This window comes from Monodelphis domestica, chromosome 5 (genome assembly GCF_027887165.1).
Source record: "Monodelphis domestica isolate mMonDom1 chromosome 5, mMonDom1.pri, whole genome shotgun sequence".
NCBI classification, from domain to species: domain Eukaryota; kingdom Metazoa; phylum Chordata; class Mammalia; order Didelphimorphia; family Didelphidae; genus Monodelphis; species Monodelphis domestica.
This window is the reverse complement of record NC_077231.1, coordinates 216323494-216343850: the sequence shown is the minus strand read 5'-3', so window position 1 is coordinate 216343850 and position 20357 is coordinate 216323494. Positions and strand designations below refer to the sequence as shown.

The window sequence follows — 20357 nt, the reverse complement described above, 5'->3', positions numbered from 1 at the left end:
ATAATTCTAATATCATGAAGTGCAAGTTCAGATCACACAAGATCTGGTAGCTTCCACATTGAAGGACAGGAAGGTGTGGAATATGACATTCCAGTAGGCAAGGGAACTGGGTTTATAACAAGAATTACCTACCCATCAAAACTGATTAGATTCTTTCAAGGGAAAGTAGTCATTTAATAAATAGATAAACATTCATGAAGAAAAGATCAGATTTAACAGAAAATTTTGATGTCCAAATACAAATGAAGCATAAAAAGGTAATAAGAGAAAAAATTTAAGGGCTTCAATAAGGTCAGATTATTTATATTACTATATGGAAATATAACTAACTAGAAATTGATATCATAATCAGAGCAGTTAGGAGAAGTATACATAGGCAGAGGTTATGGTAGGTAAGTTGTTTAGGGTGATATGTAAAAACAAAACACAGGCTGAAAAAGAGGATTGTACTAAGAGAATGGGAAGAGAGAAGTAAAATGGGGCAAATTATATCACTTCAAGAGGCACAGAGGAGGGGACCATTAAAGTGGAGGGGAGGATGAGGATGGTAATGGGTAATATTTAAACCTTACTCTCACTGGAATTGACTCAGAGAGAGTAGAAAAACAAGATTCATTGGGGTATAGAAATCTATCTCACCCTATAGAGAAGTAGAAGGGGAATGAATAAGAAAAGGGATGGTGAAGAGGGAAGTAATATAAGGAAGGGAGGAGTTGGTGGTATGTGTGACTAAAAGGCCCTATAGGGGGAACCTGGGGAGCTCAGTGGATTGAAAGCCAGGCCTACAGATAGGAGGTCCTAGGCTCAAATCTGTCCTTGGACACTTCCCAGCTTTGTGACCCTGGGCAAGTCACTTAACCCCCATTGCCTAGCCCTTACTGTTCTTCTGCCTTGGAACCAATACACAATATTGATTCCAAGATGGAAGGTAAAGGTTTAAAAAAAAAGTACCCTATAGAGAAGAAGGAAGGGAATAAGAAGGGTGGTGATGGGAAGGGGAGTACTATAAAGAAGGGGGAAGTGAGTGACTAAAAGCAAAACACTGGTGTGGAGGGAAATAACAAAAGGAAAAATGACATGATTAAAAAGGAAATCAAGATGGAGGGGAATACACAGACAGTAATCATAACTGTGAATGTAAATGGAATGAACTTATCCATAAAATGGAAACAGCAGAGTGGATTAAACACTAGAATCCTACCATATATTGTTTATAAGAAATACATTTAAGGAATGTAAATAAACACAGAGTAAAGGTAAGGAGATGGAACAGAATCTTTTGGTCTTCAACTGAGACAAAGAAAGCAGGTGTAGTAATCATGACCTCAGACAAAGCTAAAGCAAAACTAGATCTGATTAAAAGAGATAAGGAGGGTAATTACATCTTGATTGAAAGTAGTATAGACAATGAAGAAATATCAGTACATAACATACATGCACCAAATGGCATAGCAACAAGATTTTTAAAGGAGAAACTAAAGGAGATTAAGGAAAAAATAAATAGTAAAACTACACTGGTTGGAGAAAACTAAATAGGAATAAAAAGGAATATACCTTCTTTTCAGCACTACATGGTGAGTATAAAAAAATTGATCACATAGTAGGGCATAAAAAGTCACAACCAAATGCAGTATAGAAATAATAAATGCAACTTTTTCAGATCATAATACAAATATAAATTATAATAAATAAAGGTTAGGGTTAGAACAAATCATAGAAATAATCACTGATTTCACTGAAAAGAATGACATTCAGAAGACAACATATCAAAATTTATGGGATACAGTCAAAGTAGGATTCAGGGAAAAATTTCTATCTCCGAGTACTTATATCAATAAAATAGAGAAAAGGCATATCAATAAATTGGGCATGCAACTAAAAAACTAGGAAAAGAACAAATTAAAAATACTCAAAGACTGACTTGGAAATCCTAAAAAAATCAAAGGAGAAATTAATAAAATTGAAAGTAAAAGAACTATGAACTAATAAATAAGACTAGGAATTGTTTCTATTAAAAAACACAAATGAAATACAGTACTGGTTAATTTGATTAAAACAAGAAAGAAGAGAATCAAATTATCAGTATCAAAATAAAAAAGGTGATTTCATCTCTAATAAAGAAATTAAATCAATTATTAGGAGCTATTTCAACCTAATTATATAAAAATGAATCCAGTAATCTAGGGGAAATGGAAGAATATTTACAAAAATATAAATTGCCTATATTAACAAAAGAGGAGATAGAATACTTAAACAATCCCATCTCAGAAAAAGAAATTGAACAAGTGTGCAGATAGGATTAACTATCCCCTCATCTACTTTTTGGCTAATCAAATAAAAAACTTAAAGTACCCCTACTTACCATTATGTATGAGAGTCCACAAGTCATTTATTAGAGTAACAACTCCAAAGATCACTGGACCCCCACCTTTGGCAGTGCTAGGCAAATTGAAAGATTGCCATTGGCTTCTCTGAAGAAGGAGTGACAGGAAGTGACATGGTAAAAAGAGGTATAAAAAGAGACCAACATGGTCTAGCATTCATTTCTTTCCTGGCTTCCGGAGAGATTGGTTCTGGAGATTCTTCCCTTCCTGGAGTAAGAAAAGGTTTATTCCAGAGATTCCTTTCCTGGCTTGAAGGAAACTTTTTTTTCCTGGATCCTGCGTAGGCTTGCTGGGCGAGTGACTAAAATTCCTGCCTTGACTTTGGAGGAGGCTGCATTGGTGGAACCCTAGCTGAAGACACCACAGGGACTTCTGACTGATGATTACTGGGAAATCCATGTGGAGGCAGTCTTGGAGAAACCCTGCCAGGGCTGAACCTGGCTTCTCAGGAGAAGGGCTGGTTGGCTTATTAGAATCTGTCTCTTTATCTATATTTTTCCACTTTCACTCTTTCCTCCTCTTTGTAAATAAAGATGCTAAAAGTCATTGTGACTTAAGCTATAATATTTTTAAATCGGCAACCACATTATTACTTTAGAATTCTTATATTTAGCATAAAATCTAAATTTAAATTCTTACACAAGTCATTAATGAACTCTCCAAGAAAAACTCTCCAGGTTCAGATGGATTCACAAGTAAACACTACCAAACATTTAAGTAACAATTAATTTCAATACTATACAAACTATTTGGCAAAATAAGCAAAGAAGGAATCCTACGAAATTCTTTTCATGACACAAATATGGTGCTAATAACTAATCCAGGAAGATCAAAAACAGAGAAAGAAAATTACAAACCAATTTCTTTAATGAACATTGATGCAAAAATCTTAAAATACTAGCAAAGAGACTACAGTAATATGCCACAAGGATTATACACTACGAGTAGGTGGGATTTATACCAGGAATGCAGAACTGGTTTAATATTAGGAAAACCATTCACATAATTGACCATACCAATAATCAAAATAACAGAAATCACATGATTATTTCTCAATAGATTCAGGAAAAGCCTGTGACAAAATACAACATTCCCACTGAAAACACTAGAAAGCATAGGAATAAAAAGGACCTTTCCTTAAAATAAGTAGAATTTATTTAAAACCACGAGTAAGTAGCTTCTGCGACAGGGATAAGTTAGAAGCCTTCCCAATAAGATTAGTAATAAAGCAAGGATGCCCATTATGACTACTATTACTTAATATTGTACTAGAAATGCTAGCTTTAGGACGTATAGAAGAAAAAGAAATGGAAGGAATTAAAGTAGTGTGAATCTTAAAACTACTCAAACTGTACTTTAGAAGATTTGATTGAGATAATTCCTTGTTGTAACAATGGAGATACGTGGTCTAACAAGAATTAAGAATGTATTGGGAACTTTTAAAATTACTTCACCCTACTCAGACAGTGCTTTAGGGGAAGATAAAGTTGTAAACTCTCGATTGAACAATGAAAGTCCCTAACTCATACCTTATAGTAAAGCTAGAACGTTGTTAGGTCTATTTTTAGATCTAATACAAAAAGGTGTTAAGTAACTGTAAAGGTTAAATTAGTACCTAAAAAGGTCAAGTAACTTACAAAAGGCAAGCTTAACAAAGAGGTGTGAAGTACTCAGAAGATTTAATCTAACCAGAGAAGGTGAAAACCAAAGAACTTGAAAACTAAGAATGGGCAGTCCTGGAAAAAAGCATCTACTGTGATAGGTAGATGTGAAAATTTAGGGGAGGTAACATAAGAGAAAAATCTCTTTAAAAGGAGGTGAAGGAACAGTTCAGGGTCAACTGAATTCAGTTTGGAGAGCAATTCAGTTTTGAGTGGAGCTAGATTCTAAATTTCAGTTTGGAGTGGAAGAACCCAGCTTGGAGAAGGTCTTGTGGTGAGTGATAAAGACGGACTCGCTCTCCCTTAGGCTCAGGCCTAAGCCTTTTTCTACTGCTTGGCTCAGCCTGAGCCAGAGCTGTTTAAATTAATTAATTTTCTCTCTCTCTCTCTCTCTCTCTCTCTCTCTCTCTCTCTCTCTCTCTCTCTCTCTCTCTCTCTCTCTCTCTCTCTCTCTCTCTCTCTCTCTCTCTCTCTCTCTCTCTCTCTCTCTCTCCTTCCCTTAATTCCTTCTCTCTTTATATTAATTAAAATCTCCATAAATCCCCAGCTGACTTGGGTATTTTCATATTTGGGAATTTCCCATGGCGACCACTTACTTAGATTTTAAGTCAAAACACTAAAATTATCCTTACAGTTTTGGTGTTTACAGTAGGCAATAAGGAAACTAAACTATCACTCCTTGCAAATGATATGATGGTACACTTAAAGAATCCTAGAAAATCAACTAAAAAACTAGTTGATATAATTAATAATTTTAGCAAACTTGCTGGATACAAAATAAACCCACACAAATCATTAGCATTTCCATATATTTCCAACAAAATTCAGTAATAAGAGTTAGAAAGAAAAACACAATTTAAAATCACTCTAGATAATATTGTAATAATTAAAATAGTTAAAATAGTGGAAGCCATAAACTGTGGCAGATAAAAGAGTGGTTGGCTTAAATTGTGACCGCAGAAATATGGGTTCAAGACAGTGTCTTGATTTTAATCAAAATATAAAGTGGTCGCCAGGGAAAAATTCCCAAATATGAAATATACCCAAGTCAGCTGGGTTTTATAGAGATTTTAATTAATACAAATGAGGAATTAAAGAAAGGGTGAGAGAAAAAGGAAATAATGAGAAAAGGGCTAGACCAGCCTAGGCCAGCATGAGCCAGCCTAGGCTGCAAACCCTGAGAAAGATCAGTCAGTCTTTAATCAACTCACCATAAGATTTGACCCAAGCAAGATTATAGTGTTCAGAGAGACACCAGTTCAGCTTCAGCTAGCTCAATCAAGTTCAGCCATCAAGCCCTTCAAGGCAGCTTTGGCCAGCTGCCTCCTCCAATTCAGCTTTTTCCCAGCTGAATCTCCAGAGACCTCTTTTTGACCTCCTTTTAAAGGGAATTTTCTCCTATGTCACCTCCCCTAAGTTCTTACATCTACCAATCACAGTAGACATTTTCCAAAGGTCAGACCATTCTTAATTCACACCTGAGTAGGCTAAACTTTTGAGTAATTCACACCTGAGTAGACTAAAATCTTTGAGTAATTTCTCACCTCTTTGTCCATTGTAAGTCTACAAGTTGCCTGACCTTTATAGGTACTTAGCACCCTTTTGTATTAGATCTAAAAATAGGCACAGCTTAAGAACTTTTGCCTTACTATAAGTATGGGTTTAAGTATTTTTCATTGTTCAGCAAGGAGTTTACAACTTTATCTTCCCCTAAAGTATGCTTAAGTAGGGATGGAGTAGAGGTCTCACATGCCTAATCTAAGTCCTTTCATTGTTTAAAATGGGGAATGGTCTTAACCAAATGTTCTGAAGTAGGGTCTGAGAATTTTTAAGGTTCATAATATAAAATATTTGGGAATCTATTTGCCAAGACAAATGCAGGAATTATATGAACAAAATTTACAAAACACTTTTCTCACAAATAAAGTTAGAGCCAAACAACTGGAAAAACATTAATTACTCATGGGTAGGCCAATCTAAAATAATAAAAGTGACAAATCCAACCCTAAATTGTTTACTTATTCAGTGCCAAACCTATCAAACTACCAAAAAACCATTTTATAAAACTTTAAAAAAATAACAAAATTTATCTGGAGGAGGAAAAGGTCAAGAATATCAAGGGAACTAATGAAAAAAAATTTGAAGGAAGGTGGCATATCAGTACTAGATCTGTACTATAAAGCAATAATCAGCAAAACAACCTGTTACTGGCTAAGAAATAGAAGGGTGAATTAATGGTAGATTAAGGGTAAATGACCTCAGCAATCTATCATTTGATAAACCAAAAGATCCCTGCTTTTGGGATAAGAATTCACTATTTGACAAAAACTGCTGGGAAAATTGGAAAACAGTATGACAAAAAGGTTTAGATCAGTATCTCATACCCTAATCCAAGATAGGGTCAAAATGGGTATATGATTTAAACATAAAGAGTAATATTGTAAATAAATTGGGGGAATGTAGAATAGTTTGTTGGTCAGATCTATGGAGAAGGCAAGAACAATACACAATTTAAAATGAATAATTTTAATTATATTAAATTAAAAAGGGGTTTATACAAACAAAACCAATGCAACCAAGATTAGAAGGGAAGCAGCAAACTGGGGGAAAAATTATAACCTTACACCTATCAGATTGGCCAATATTACAGTAAAGGAAAATAATAAATAATGGAGGGAATGTGGCAAAATTGGGACACTAATGCATTGCTAGTAGAGTTGTGAATTGATTTGACTATTCTGGAGGGCAATCTGAAATTATTCCCAAAAGGCTATTAAAGAATGCATACCTTTTGATCCAGCAATACCACTACTAGGTCTGTATCTCAAAGAGATAAAAAAAATGGGAAAGAACTCGTTTGTACAAAAACTTTTATAGCTGTGCTTTTTGTGGTGGCAAAGTATTGGAAACTAAAGGCAAGTCCCTCAATTAGGGGATGGCTGAACAAACTGTGGTATATAATGGTGATGGAACACTACTGTGTTATAAGGAATGATAAGCAGGATGATTTCAGAAGGAACTGAAAAGGATCTAAATGAATTGATGCAGAGTGAAATAAGTAGAACCAAGAGATAATAATAAGTATAATATAATAAGTAGAACACAGTATCTGAAATACTGTGGGACAATCAAATGTGATAGACTTTGCTACTAACAGCAATAGAGTGATCCAGGACAATTCTGAGGGACTTAAGAAAAAGAATGTTATCTATCTCTAGAGAAAGAACTGTTCAAGCAGAAATGCAGATGAAAACATGATTTATTACTTGTTTATTTGGATATATGATTTGGGATTTGGGTTTTATAAGATTATTCAATTACAAAAATGAATAGTATGGAAATGTTTTGAGTGATAATATATGTACAACCTAGATTGAATTGCTTGTCAACACTCTGGGAGGGGGGAGGGAAAAGGTGGGAGAAACAACAAGAATCACAAAATTGGAAAACTTATGTGTAAATTTGCTATTAAAATAAAATAATGATAAAACAAAACAAAACAAAAGAATACATTAAGGTTTAACCCTGGCATTTCAAGCCTTTCATAATTTCACTCACAGCAAATTTTCCATAATTATTTCCTATCACTCCCTTTCAAATTCAATCTATTTATTGTTACCCTCAGAGATGTAGATACAGAGATACCTTTCTATATCCACTTTTGTGCCTATGCAAAGACTGCTCCCCGCTAACCCCATGCCTAGAATATCCTCCATGATCTTTTAGAAACCTAGGCTTCATGCTAGGCTTAGGTCAGGTATCACCTCACATTGGAAACCTTTCCTAACACCTCTCATTGTGCATGTTGGTAGGTTAGATCCACAGTAGATGACTTCCTTGAGTCAAAGGGCTATTTCTTTTCTGCCTCTGTATGCCCAATGCACCTCATATATTGATGTATATACAACATAGTGTTCAAGGTAATTCTGGAACAGAAGACTCTTTAGCCAAGTTGTGCCAACATTTTTGTGCAACTATGTATTAAAGGACCAACTGTAGCCCACAGAAGTGATTGTCACATCCATCATGAATTTTGATCACATATTTGCCACAGCAATACCCCTCCCTTCATAGGAGACTGCAAGTAAAGGCATGCTTGTATTGAATCGTAAACAATGACACCAATGCTTGCTAATTATATTCCTGAATTTTTAAGGGACCTCACTATACATGTTTTCCATACCCTATAAATAAGGTTCTTAACTTATGGTACATGAGCTTAACAAAAAATGCTAACTTTCAACAGAATTGGTTTCCTTTGAAATGCACTTATTTTATTTTATGCCTTTAAAAACATTATTCTGAGGAGTTCATAGACTACAGAAAACTAAAAAAGTCCATGACAAAAAAAAAGTACCATGTGTCCAATACTTTGTAAAGTTACATCCTATATTATGTGTGTATGATGACAAGAATCAGATTAATCCCTTTTTCAAACCAACCAATTGGATTGCCCAAAGGTCACATGGCATAGATCTTGGGCTGTGAGGGATAAGAATGAAAAAAACAGGGATCTTGGGGATATAAATCCATGAAGACTTCTTTACTACATATTAACCAGCTTTTTTATCTACAATATGAAGAGATTGAATGAGATGACTTCTCAGGTACCTTTAAGCCCAGATCTATTAACCTATAACAGACACCACCTGCACTGGCACTAGGTGACATAACCAGAGATGTGTCCCCTTAAGGAACTGAAGAGATATGGATAAGAGATATGGATAAAACAGCCATGTCTTAATCTATCAAGGATGAACATCCCTGTAAGTATCACTGAATAAAAATTAAATTAAAGCTAGCTATGGGTTCTGTGGTAGTGAGGGGAGGACGAGGCTTTCATTGATGTATAATCTTCAGAGAAGGGAAACAATGATCTCTCTGGCAAAATACCTATGTAAAAATCAAGAGCACCATAGACTTTTACCAGCCTTCAATTGAATAACATGATGCTACTTAACTGTGCGGGAAAACAGTTTTGGATCCTGGTAGAAAAACCAATCAGCTGCTCATGACCTTTGATCAAAGATCCTATTATGACATATATCCCAAGAAAGTAAAAACCCAAAAGGTCCCATTTTTACCAAAAAATTTGCAGCATCTTTTTTTGCAATAGCAAAACTAAGAAGAAAGGAAACAAAAAATGGGTAACTATAAAATTGGGGATGGCAGAACAGACAATAGCATGTGAATGTAATGGAATATTACCTAACCCTCTAGAATGACGAAGTCAGAAAACTATGAAAAAACATATGTGAACTAATGGAGAGTGATAAAAATAGAATGAAGAAAACAATTTACACAGTAACTATAATAGCACTAAAAGGCAACTGGGGGGCCAGCTGGTTAGCTCAGTGGATTGAGTGGGAAGTCCTGGGTTCAAATCTGGCCTCATATACTTCCTAGCTGTGTGACCCTGGACAAGTCACTTGACCCCCATTGCCTAGCCCTTACCACTCTTCTGCCTTAGAACCAATACACAGTATTGATTCTAAGATGGAAGGTAAGGGCTTTAAAATAAACAAACAAATAAATAAATAATAAAAGGCAACTGAACTCAGGTTAATAGCATGATCCATTAAAACAAATGATGCAATCTACTTCCCAACTCTCCAAAAGGCACAAAATGTTGCATGTGCTATCAGAAGCTGCTTTGTTAGTTTTGCTTAACCATTCTTCTTTGTTATAAAGGAAAATGCAACATGGACTTATGGGAAAATGATCAATAAAACAAAAACAAATTATCTGTCACTGAGGCCAATCGGTCAGGGTCAATTCCTCTTCCAAAGACTGAGTTTGTGAAATGCTGAATGTTTATATTTACTTCTCCTGTTTCTTATAATGATTAACTTAATATGGTACTCAAAAGGCAACCATTCATAAGTAACATAAACTATATAATTACAGGGTAGCAAACAGAGTGCCACAAAGAAGTGTTTTCTTTACATGTCCCTTGAAATCTGTTTCTGGAAATATACATAAAAGAAGACAGCTCACGGTAATGGAAGAATATATAGAAATATGAGGTCAAGAATACAGAAATATTCACAAAGGACTCCAAGAATTCTTTCTCTGGAGGTGGATAACATTCCCCATCATGTCTTTCAGAATTGTCCCAAATAATTGTATTGCTGAGAGTAGTCAAGTTTTCAGAGTTGATCATCACACAATATTGTTGTTACTGTATACTCAGTTCTCCCAGTTCCACTTATTTTGCTCTGCATGAGTTCATGCAAATCTTTCTGTATTTTTTTCTGAATCATCTTGCTTATCATTTCTTATAGCACAATAGTATTCCATCACCACTATATGCAACAATTTGTTCAGCCATTCCCCAATTGATGCACTTCCCCTCAATTGCCAATTCTTTGCCACCACAAAAAAAAAAAACGCTGCTATAAATATTTTGTACAAGTAGATTCTTTCTCCTTTTTTATGATCTCTTTGGGACAGAAACCCAGTAGACATATTTTAGGATTAAAGGATTTGCTCAATTTTAGTGCCCTTTGGGCATAGTTCAAATTGCCCTCCAGAATGGTTGGATTACTTCACAACTCTACCAACAGTGCATTAATATACAAATTTTGCCACATCCCCTCCAACATTTAGCACTTTCCCATTACTGTCATGTTGGCTGATCTGCCCCACCCCTCCACCAGCCACCTAATGCAAGCACTTCCTCCCTCTGCTGTCTGGGGCATTGCAGGGGACTCACAGGCAGCTTGAAGGTACAGTTGTGATATTCAGTTTCTAAAAGGTTTGCCAACACTGCTATAGGATGTGAGATATTGGTCTATCTCTAGTTTCTGCCATATTGTTTTCCTATTTTCACAGCAGTTTCTATTAAACAGTGAGTTTTTATTTCAAAAGCTCAGGTTTTTAGGTTTATCAAATGGTAAGTTGCTATGGTCATTTACCCCTGTATATTGTATATGTAGCCTTTTCCATTGATCTACTATTCTGTTTCTTAGCCAGTACCAGACTGTTTTGATGATTATTGCTCTATAGTACAGTCTGAGTCTGGTACTGGTTAAGTACCTTCCTTCACATTTTTTTATTAGTTCTCTTAATATTCTTGATCTGTTCTTCCAATTGAGTCTTGCTATTTTTTCCAATTCTATGAAATAATTATTTGGTAGTTTGATTGATATGGCACTGAATTTAGGTAGAATTATCATTTATATTATATTGGCATGGTCTGCCCCTGAGCAATTTTTTAAATTGTTTAGATCTGACTTGATTTATGTGAAAAGTATTTTATAATTGTATTCATATAATTCCTGTGTTTGTCTTAACAAGTAGCTTCCCAGGTATTTCATATTATCTAGAATTATTTTAAATGAATTTTTTCTTTCAATCTTTTGCTGTTGAACTTAGATGGTATCATACAGAAATGCTAATGATTTATGTGGATTTATTTTGTATCTTGCAACTTTATTAAAGTTATTATTTCTCTTAGTTTATTTTAGTTGATTTTCTAGGATTCTCTAAGTATACCATCATATCATCTGCAAAGAGTGATAATTTAGTTTATAGTTGCCTACATTAATTCCTTAAATTTATTTTTCTTTTCTTATTTCTAAAATTAGCATTTCTAATAGAATATTAAACAGTAGTGATAATGGGCTTCTTTGTTTCACTACTGATCTTATCCCCTTTGCAGATGATAACTTGCTGATGGTTTTAGGTAGGTACTACTTATCATTTTAAGGAAGTGATTCATTTATTCCTATGCTTTCTTTCTTTTTTTTTTTACCCTTAACTTCCATCTTAGAATCAATACTGTATATTGGTTCTAAGGCAGAAGAATGGTAAGGGCTAGGCAAGTGACTTGCCCAGGGACACATAGCTAGGAAGTATCTGAGGCCAGATTTGAACCCAAGACCTCCTGTCTCTGGGCCTAGCTCTCAATCCACTGAGCTACCCAGCTGCCCCCTACTAGTGTTTTTAATAGGAATGGATGTTGTATTTTGTCAAAGGCTTTTTCTGCATCTATTGGGGGAAAAATCATGTGATTTCTGTTAGTTTATCAGTGTTATTTTAAACCAAACTGCTTTATGAAAGTAATTTGCTGAACAAATTACTGAACAAAGCAATATAACAAATGGAATGGAGTGAGAAAAGACAACACACCTCATTTAGGATTAAAAAAAAACCCCAACAACAACAACAACAACAACAAATAACAACCAAGTAGATTACCACCTGATTTATACCATACTTTGTTTTATGACTTTTGGACATTTAAAAATTAAAATCCATCCTAAAATTAAGTCTTCCTTGGCATCTTTAAAGCCATTTGAAAGAATGTGGTACAAGATTAAAAAATCATTTTAAAATAAGAGCTCTAAATAGTATCAATCTTCAGCACCAGAATGGCAAAAAACATTATCTGAATTGACAAACCTAAAGGCCTTCCTTTTGATCTCTTTGCAGTATCTGACACTGAAGATAGCTCTCTTCTTTTAAATACTCTCTTCTCTCTTAAGTTTTCATGACATTACTCTACCTGGTTGTCCTCTTAACTATATTACTATTTCCCAGTCTCCTTTGATAGATTTTCATCCAGATCACACCCTGTAATCATTGGTGTCTTACACCAATTGAATCCTTTTCTCTCCCTCTAGAGTATTTTACTTGGTTATCATCTCAATACAGATAATTCTCAAATGTGCTAATCCAGCCCTAAACTAACTGCTGACCTCTGTGAGATTTAAAATAGTGAAGCCCATAAACTGTAGTGAGTTAAAATGGTGGAAGATATAAAATTGTGATAGATATAAGAGAGGGTGAGTAAATTTGACCACAGAAAATATATTTCACTACAGTGTCTTAGTTTTTAAATCAAATATAAGGTGGTCGCCAGGGAAATATTCCCAATTATTCAAATACCCAAATCAACTGGGTTTTATAGAGATTTTAATTAATAATATAATGAGGAATTAGAGAAAGAGAGAAAGAGTAGGAAAGGAATAATTATGAAGGACCTCAAGCCAATATGGCCGAGACCTGAGTCTTAAGAGAGAGAATCAGTCAGTCAGTCAGTCAGTCTTTTAACACTCACCACAAGGTCTGCCTAAGCAAGGATTCTAGTGACACCAGGCCAGCATCATCTCAGCTGCTTTCACCAGCTCCCTCCTCCATCTGAATGTTTCAGAATCACCTCCAGCTCTTCTCTGAGCTCTTATTTTTAAGGGCAAAATCTCCTATGTCACCTCCCCTAAGTTCTTCCATATACCAATCACTGTAGATGTTTTCCAAAAGACAGCTCATTTTGAATTCACAGCTGAGTAGATTAATCTCTTTAATAAGTCAGAAAAAAATGTTGCTGTGTCGACTAATTTCATTAAGAGAAAACCTTTAGGTCTAAGTAGTTTACGAGTTGCCCCACCTTTATAGGCACTTAGCATCCCACTGTATCAATTCCAAAAATAGGCATGGCTCAAAGAACTCCTTTCCTTTATAAGTATGGTTTTCAAGTACTTTCATTGTTTAGCAAGGAGTTTTCTCCCCTAAAGCAGTCCCAAGTAGGGATGGGGTAGAGATCCTTCCATAGCAAGTTTTCACATTCAAGTAGAGTTCTCACTATCTGGTAGGGAATTATTTCAAGTAGGGAATTGGAGGATTCCTCAATGTAGAGTAAAATTTTTAACATTCATAAGTCTGTGAAATTTTAAGGTTTACACCTCCAATTGCAAATCTCCAGCTACCTATTAAGACATCTCAAACTGAATATTCAGTATCTTAAATATGTCCAAAATTCAACACTGTCTTCCTCCTCCTCAAAACACTCTCCTCTTTCTAACTATCCAATTACTGTCAAAGATATCACCATTATCCCAGTCATTGTAGTCTAGTTGACATCCTTGACTCTTACTTGTCTCTCAACCCCCAAATCTAACCTATTGTCAAGGCCTACCAATTTTAACTTCCTAATATCTCAAGTATAAACCCCCTTCTCTTCTCTGACATGATCACAACTCCAGTGCAGGATCTCATCTTCTCAGAGTTAGACTACTGCAATAGTCCATCTTGTCACTTCCAGGAGATTATACTGATAATAACTTTAAGAATCAGGATGTGACTATAAATATTCAACTTTCACAGTCATACTAAAAGACTGAACACCAGGAGTGGACCATTACCCTGGAGCAGGGGTCCCCAAACTTTTTACACAGGGGGCCAGTTCACTGTCCCTCAGACCATTGGAGGGCCAGACTATAAAAACCTAACCCTAACCCTAACCAAGCAGCAGTCTACACAGTGTGGAATCCCCTCCCCCAGATCGCTGCTTGCCATGCTGACGTCTTCCATTGTGCAGCCACATATTGCTGGGCACCTCATTCTAAGGCAGTACGCAAAGGATTATGTCACCGGAAGTAGTACTGTACATGAGCAACGCTGCACTTTGCAGCACCACCACATACAGTGCTCCTCTCATAGACCACCAATGAAAGAGGTGCCCCTTCTGGAAGTGTGGTGGGGGCCGGATACATGGCCTCAGGGAGCTGCATGTGGCCTGCAGGCCATAGTTTAGGGACCCCTGCCCTGTAGAACACAAGAAAATAATTTTTAAAGAGATGTATAAGCATTATCACTAACAGAGGTGGGGTGTGGGGGAGAACACAAATAGTATAAAGATAAAGAAATCTACTGACTACAGGGAATGAAAAAATTTAGTTTAAAAAACTGAATGGGGGATGCAAAATTTAATTTTATGTTCAAGGCTTCTTTGCAATTTGTCACTTGCCAAAGAAGCCTTTAGAATAAAAAATTTAGAAGTCATTAAGTTAGGAAAATTTGCTGATGTCCACATACCAAAGACTTCCAGGGCATGAACTTTTCTGCTATCACAGGTAAAGGGTTGTTCTAAATTTATTCTAAGACAACTCTAATGTTTTATTTATTACTGTAGGACTGCAGAACAAGATGTTTTTATTACAATAACAACTTTGCAGGGAAAGAGAAATCATACTGATCCATCCTATTCCCCTCCCAAAAAAAGCATTTCCCACTACGATCTAAAAGCAAATTGTGCAGCAATCTGTACCTGCAGATTTTCCTTTATAGCATACCAACACAAACTTATGCTTTACAGCAAAACGGACTCCAAGTATAGCATTTATAACAACCACTTCAACTTGTATAAGACTATTTTCTTGCTCTGAAATTAAACATTATATTGCCAATAACTGTGTCCTCTGGCAGCCCTGTGAAGCAGCAGAGGATTGGAGTGGGAATAGAACCATAAAGAAAAATAAACTTCAGAGAACCACATATGACCAAGTGAGTAGAGGCACGCGTGTGCACGCGTACACGTACACACACACACACACACACACACACACACACACACCCTTGGCTTAGAGAAATGTTTGATCATCTAGGCTAAAATGGATATTAAGAAAACTGGTGGGAAATGGATAGTTCTTCATTTGGAAACCCTCAAGGGAAGAAATATTGTTCATGATGTTTGGATGATTTTCAGGATCCTTTGATGTTTTGGCTAAAAAGAGACATGAAAAATCTTTGCTCCCTGCAGATCTCCTCATAAAAACCTTCATTTATCTTGCTCTATCTATCAGCCATTACTGGAGATACTAGGTCTTACTTCTAAATAGCAAGTGAGAGCAAGGGCAATACAAGTTGACAATATTCCTTACTCAACACCATCAATTGCCTGCACAAAAATAATTTAGCAAATAAAACATCATTAGAGGGCAGTTAAACCATACAGTTTATGTCTTGTAGAACCTGTCAAATCACATCACGGTAGAGTTTCGTAATGTTATGACAAGATATGGTCATAATATATTAATGACATTACTGCAAAACAAAATTGATTGGGACAAAATTATGTGAGGGACATACACCTGTAGCTAATTCCATAAAGAGTCATGAAGAAGTGCTTCTGATGGTTATATATTGCAATCTATCCATTTAAATGACATTGATTTCTATAAGCATCATAAAATGTGAGAAATAAGGTACCATACAGCCTATCAGATATTGATTTACAGAGAAGGTACACAGCAGCTGTGTGATTCTAGGCATGTTACTTGGCTCCTCTGAGCCTCAGGCTTCATCTACAAAATAAAGAAAATAATATGTGATTACCTATCTCAAAGAGTTGTAGGGGGAAAAAAATTGAAGATCTTAAAGCAATATATAAATTCCTCTGGATTTCTATCATCTCTAGAATAAAATATAAATTATTTTTTAAAACTATTCTTAACCTTGTTCTTCTGTGGTCTCACTGCACATCACTCCAGCTCACACTCTATATCCTTTCTTACTTCAAGACTCAGCTTGAGTACAACATGGTGTTGTCCAGCTACTAAAGCCTCTTATTCTCAAACTATATTTTATCCTTTGTACATTTAATCTTCATATAAGTACAGAGCATCCAAAAAATCTTGGGTGTAGTTTTACACTTTAACAGTAAGACTCTGGGAACACCCATTAAAACATAAGCTCATTGAGAATGGGGATTGTTTCATTCATTGTATTTGTACTCACATTGCCTAGTACAGTGCCTGGTACATAGTAGGCACTTACTACTTGCTGAATGACATTGTATAAAGCAATGTGTCTGCAACCGTCATAATGACTTTAGAAACCACACGTTAACATGATCTCTGTGATAGTGTATTTTTATTTATCTTGTTCAACATTTCCCAACTACATTTTAAAATGGCTTAGGCAGTACTCAGGAGTGTTGTGGGCTGCAGTCAGCCCTGTGTGTTTGACAACTATGATATAAAGGACAGTTGGAAGGCAAAATTTACTGTTGGAATGGCAAAAGGTTCACCTCATTTCCATTTGAGAATTTAAAATTGAAGGCCACTTTTAAATTAATTTCTTTAAAAATTTGTAGTTGAATTTTGCAACTTGCTGAAAGTGGAAAATTCAAGTCAAGAACCAGCAGGAATATAAAATGTAGCAATAAAATTAACCATCTAGCAATATTATCTGTTCTCTGGAGTTGAGCCAAACAGAATGAATAGCAATACCTCCTGTGCCTTCAACAAAAATCCTTTCTCTTAATCCTTAAGGCAACACATACTATATAGTTCAGTACCATGGGAAAAATTTAGAGGGTCTCATTTTACAAACAAGATTTGTGCTTTGTTGAGAGACAAAGTCTGAATACATTCTTCCTCGAATATTTATGGCAAATTGTAGCAAAACTGTGACCATCATCTTTTCTCTCTTTATTACATAGTATGATATCATAAAAAGTGCTAAAAAGCAGTCAGGCAGGTAAGTTTTTTAAAGACACCAAAGCTCTAGTACTATGTCTGCCAGTCTCTGCACAGGTCAGTTCCCCATCCCACTGACCTAGGTACATAGGTACAATAATGCCTGCCATTTTCTTGTATACTTTGAAGAATGTTCCCAAATCACTCCAAATGCCAGCTGGTATCTGGTATGCCATACTAACTCAACATTCAATGCTCCTAACTTTTACTTCCTACTGTATGGGTTAGTCTGTCAGGTGTATGGCTTTAGCCCAGGAAAATGTACTGTCAATCAACAAATATTTAAGGGGCGGTTTGAGGTTACAAAGACAGAGAATGAAATAATCCCAACCTGCAAAGAACTTACATTCTAATAGTGATAAAAGAAGCTCCGTGGAAGGACCTCAAAAAATTATTTGTTCTATCCTCTGAACTACAAGCAAATAACTGTCTAAACCATCCAAGATTTATTGTTGTTATCCATGTTGCTCTTGAATGTTTCTAAAGATGGGAACTTTATATCTACGTAGGATTCCTTTTATCCTGATGAGTAAGAATTGTCTCAAGAATTAATCCTTATTTACAAATGTAATGCCTATTATTACTTTACATACTTCAGACTAGTATTCTAGAAGCTATTTCCTTAAAAATAGTTTGTTGGCAATTAAAATTTATTACCAGTAGGTGGATAATGATATTTTGGTTATGGCTTCCTGGTCCAAACCACAGCTGTGGTTAAATGATTAAATGAGCCTATAGAATATTTTCCAACTGAATTCTACTTTTTCTATTAAAAAAAAACATTAAAAATTTAAATCTTAAAGAAAACTATACTTAAATTGGATACACAACATAGGATGACTTATAAAAAGCACATACTGTACACATATAAACATAATAAAGACACCTTTCTCAAAAATCTTCAACTGTTACTAATAGCTGATTAATCTAATAATCTAGTACATTCTCTCAAAAATTCTCTCAATAACTTGCCATATGTCCACTGATTGTCCCAAACCGACTTGATATGACAAAAGTCCTTACAGGCAGTAAGGGAAGACTTTGCCTTCACCTCTGGCTCTCTCCTCTCCACCTACTTGGTAACACCTCAGGCTTGTTTTCAGCTGGATCCGGTTTCACTTGGATTTAAAGCCCTGGTCCTGCAGCTCCTTCCCAACTGAAGGTTGAGTCTTATCTTTAGTGGTTCAGCTAATCCTAGAATAGTCTTTAGATCTCCTTCCCTGTACTTTCAGTCAGCAATCTGAGTGCTCAGGTTTCCTGTATCCTTTTTCATTTCACTGGTAAAAGAAAGAGAAAGATCACACTGCATGCCCTTTATTTAGAATAGTAATTTCCCAGTGACTGCCTTTTCTTTCTAACTAGGTTTTCTTCTTCTTCTCTTAAGTCTAGACTAGGTGACTCTTATTCTTAGCTATTTTTCAGGGAAGCTACAGATTACATTGTTTTCATTTTACATGAAATACTTAAATTTCTAGGCAAAATGGTAAAAGACCTGGCTGTAGACCCAAAAGCTTCTGGTGGGCTGTTTCCACGTTGGGCATAAACTCTCCAGGCTTCAGTCTCCTCATCTGTCAAAAGAGTTGGTTGGTTTAAATGATCCTTAAGGTCCTTTCCAGTAACAACTCTTAGGATCCTATTCATAAAACTTGCACAACCCTTTTGCAATATGGTCTCTGACAAAATCTGTTTTCAAAGAGGTTACATCTATTTTTACTTAATTTTTAAAAGTTTTAAGATATAAATAAAAAGTAATTTCTTCACACTTCTGTCTCCTTTCTCTTCTTTCTCCCCTCAACACAGAGTATTTCATATATTAAAAGATAAAGAACAACATCCATCCATCCATCTAGGATGGGTCTGTTCCCAGTCCATGCTTTTCTAAACTATATTGAGCAAAGTATATTTCCCCATATATTCTTACTTTGAAGAACATTTCAAATATTTATCTGGGAATCCTAAAGCTTTTTAGGACCATTTCTGAAATTTACTATAAAATTTTCATTATCTTAAACCACATCAGAACCAATGAATGTCTCACAAAGTAACCCAAAGTTTATCATATATTTCTTATGGATAAAAATTAAATATTTTTCACTTAACAATAATTTCCCATGAAAATATGTGACTGGATGTTTTGTTACTATAATTCTCTCAGAAGACATCCAATTCGCCATCCTAAGAAATTTATTTTAAATGCCTTGCCCAAGTTTGCACTGTTATAAAGTATGAAATGGAATCCATGTGTCCTGACTTCTAGTTAAGTCTTCTTACCACCATATCTTGCTTCTACTTCAATCTCTGAAGGAAATTCTCAATTTAAAAAAGCAACACAGTAAAGTACAGAGAAGGGGTCCATGATAAAACCCTGGGGTCTAGAAGAAGAGGAAATCTCATTAAGACCTTTATTTCTCTACAGCTCAAAATGGTAGAGAGAAATGAATGAGGAAAAGCAGGTAGGCCACTGGAATCAGAACATTAGCAGGGGTACGGGGGAGTGATACAGAATAACCCTGGAAAGGAGTGAAAAAGCCAAAAGAGCTTTACACATCTAAAAGAGGAGTTAGTCTGAGATATCAGCTCACACCTAGCAGACTGGCTAACATGACAGCAAAAGAAAGTAATAAATGTTGGAGGGGATGTGGCAAAGTCGGGACATTAATGCATTGCTGGTGGAGTTGTGAATTGATCCAACCATTCTGGAAGGCAATTTGGAACTATGCCCAAAGGGTGATAAAAGACTGTCTGCCCTTTGATGCAGCCATAGCACTGCAGGGTTTGTTCATAGCCTTGCTGTTTGTGATGGCAAAAAATTGGAAAATGAGGGGATGCCCTTCAATTGGGAATGGCTGAACAAATTGTGGTATATGTCGGTGATGGAATATTATTGTACTAAAAGGAATAATAAAGTGGAGGAATTCCATGGGGACTGGAACAACCTCCAGGAATTGATGCAGGGTGAAAGGAGCAGAACCAGGAGAACATTGTACACAGAGATTGATACACTGTGGTACAATCGAATGTAATGGACTTCACTACTAGTAGCAATGCAA

General features: G+C 35.7%; 1 protein-coding gene across 2 annotated transcripts in view; it reads right to left on the bottom strand.

Moving 5' to 3' along the window:
- The window catches only part of AGK (acylglycerol kinase), a 119016-nt gene that overhangs the window by 61801 nt on the left and 36858 nt on the right, over positions 1-20357 (bottom strand). Inside the window, exon 3 of one of the 2 annotated variants that reach the window (XM_056799806.1) lies at positions 18800-18875. The exons of the other annotated variant lie outside the window; for it this stretch is intronic. Coding sequence (XP_056655784.1) covers positions 18800-18875 — 76 coding nt within the window. The remainder of the gene's footprint in view (positions 1-18799; positions 18876-20357) is intronic. 2 annotated transcript variants of the gene reach the window in all.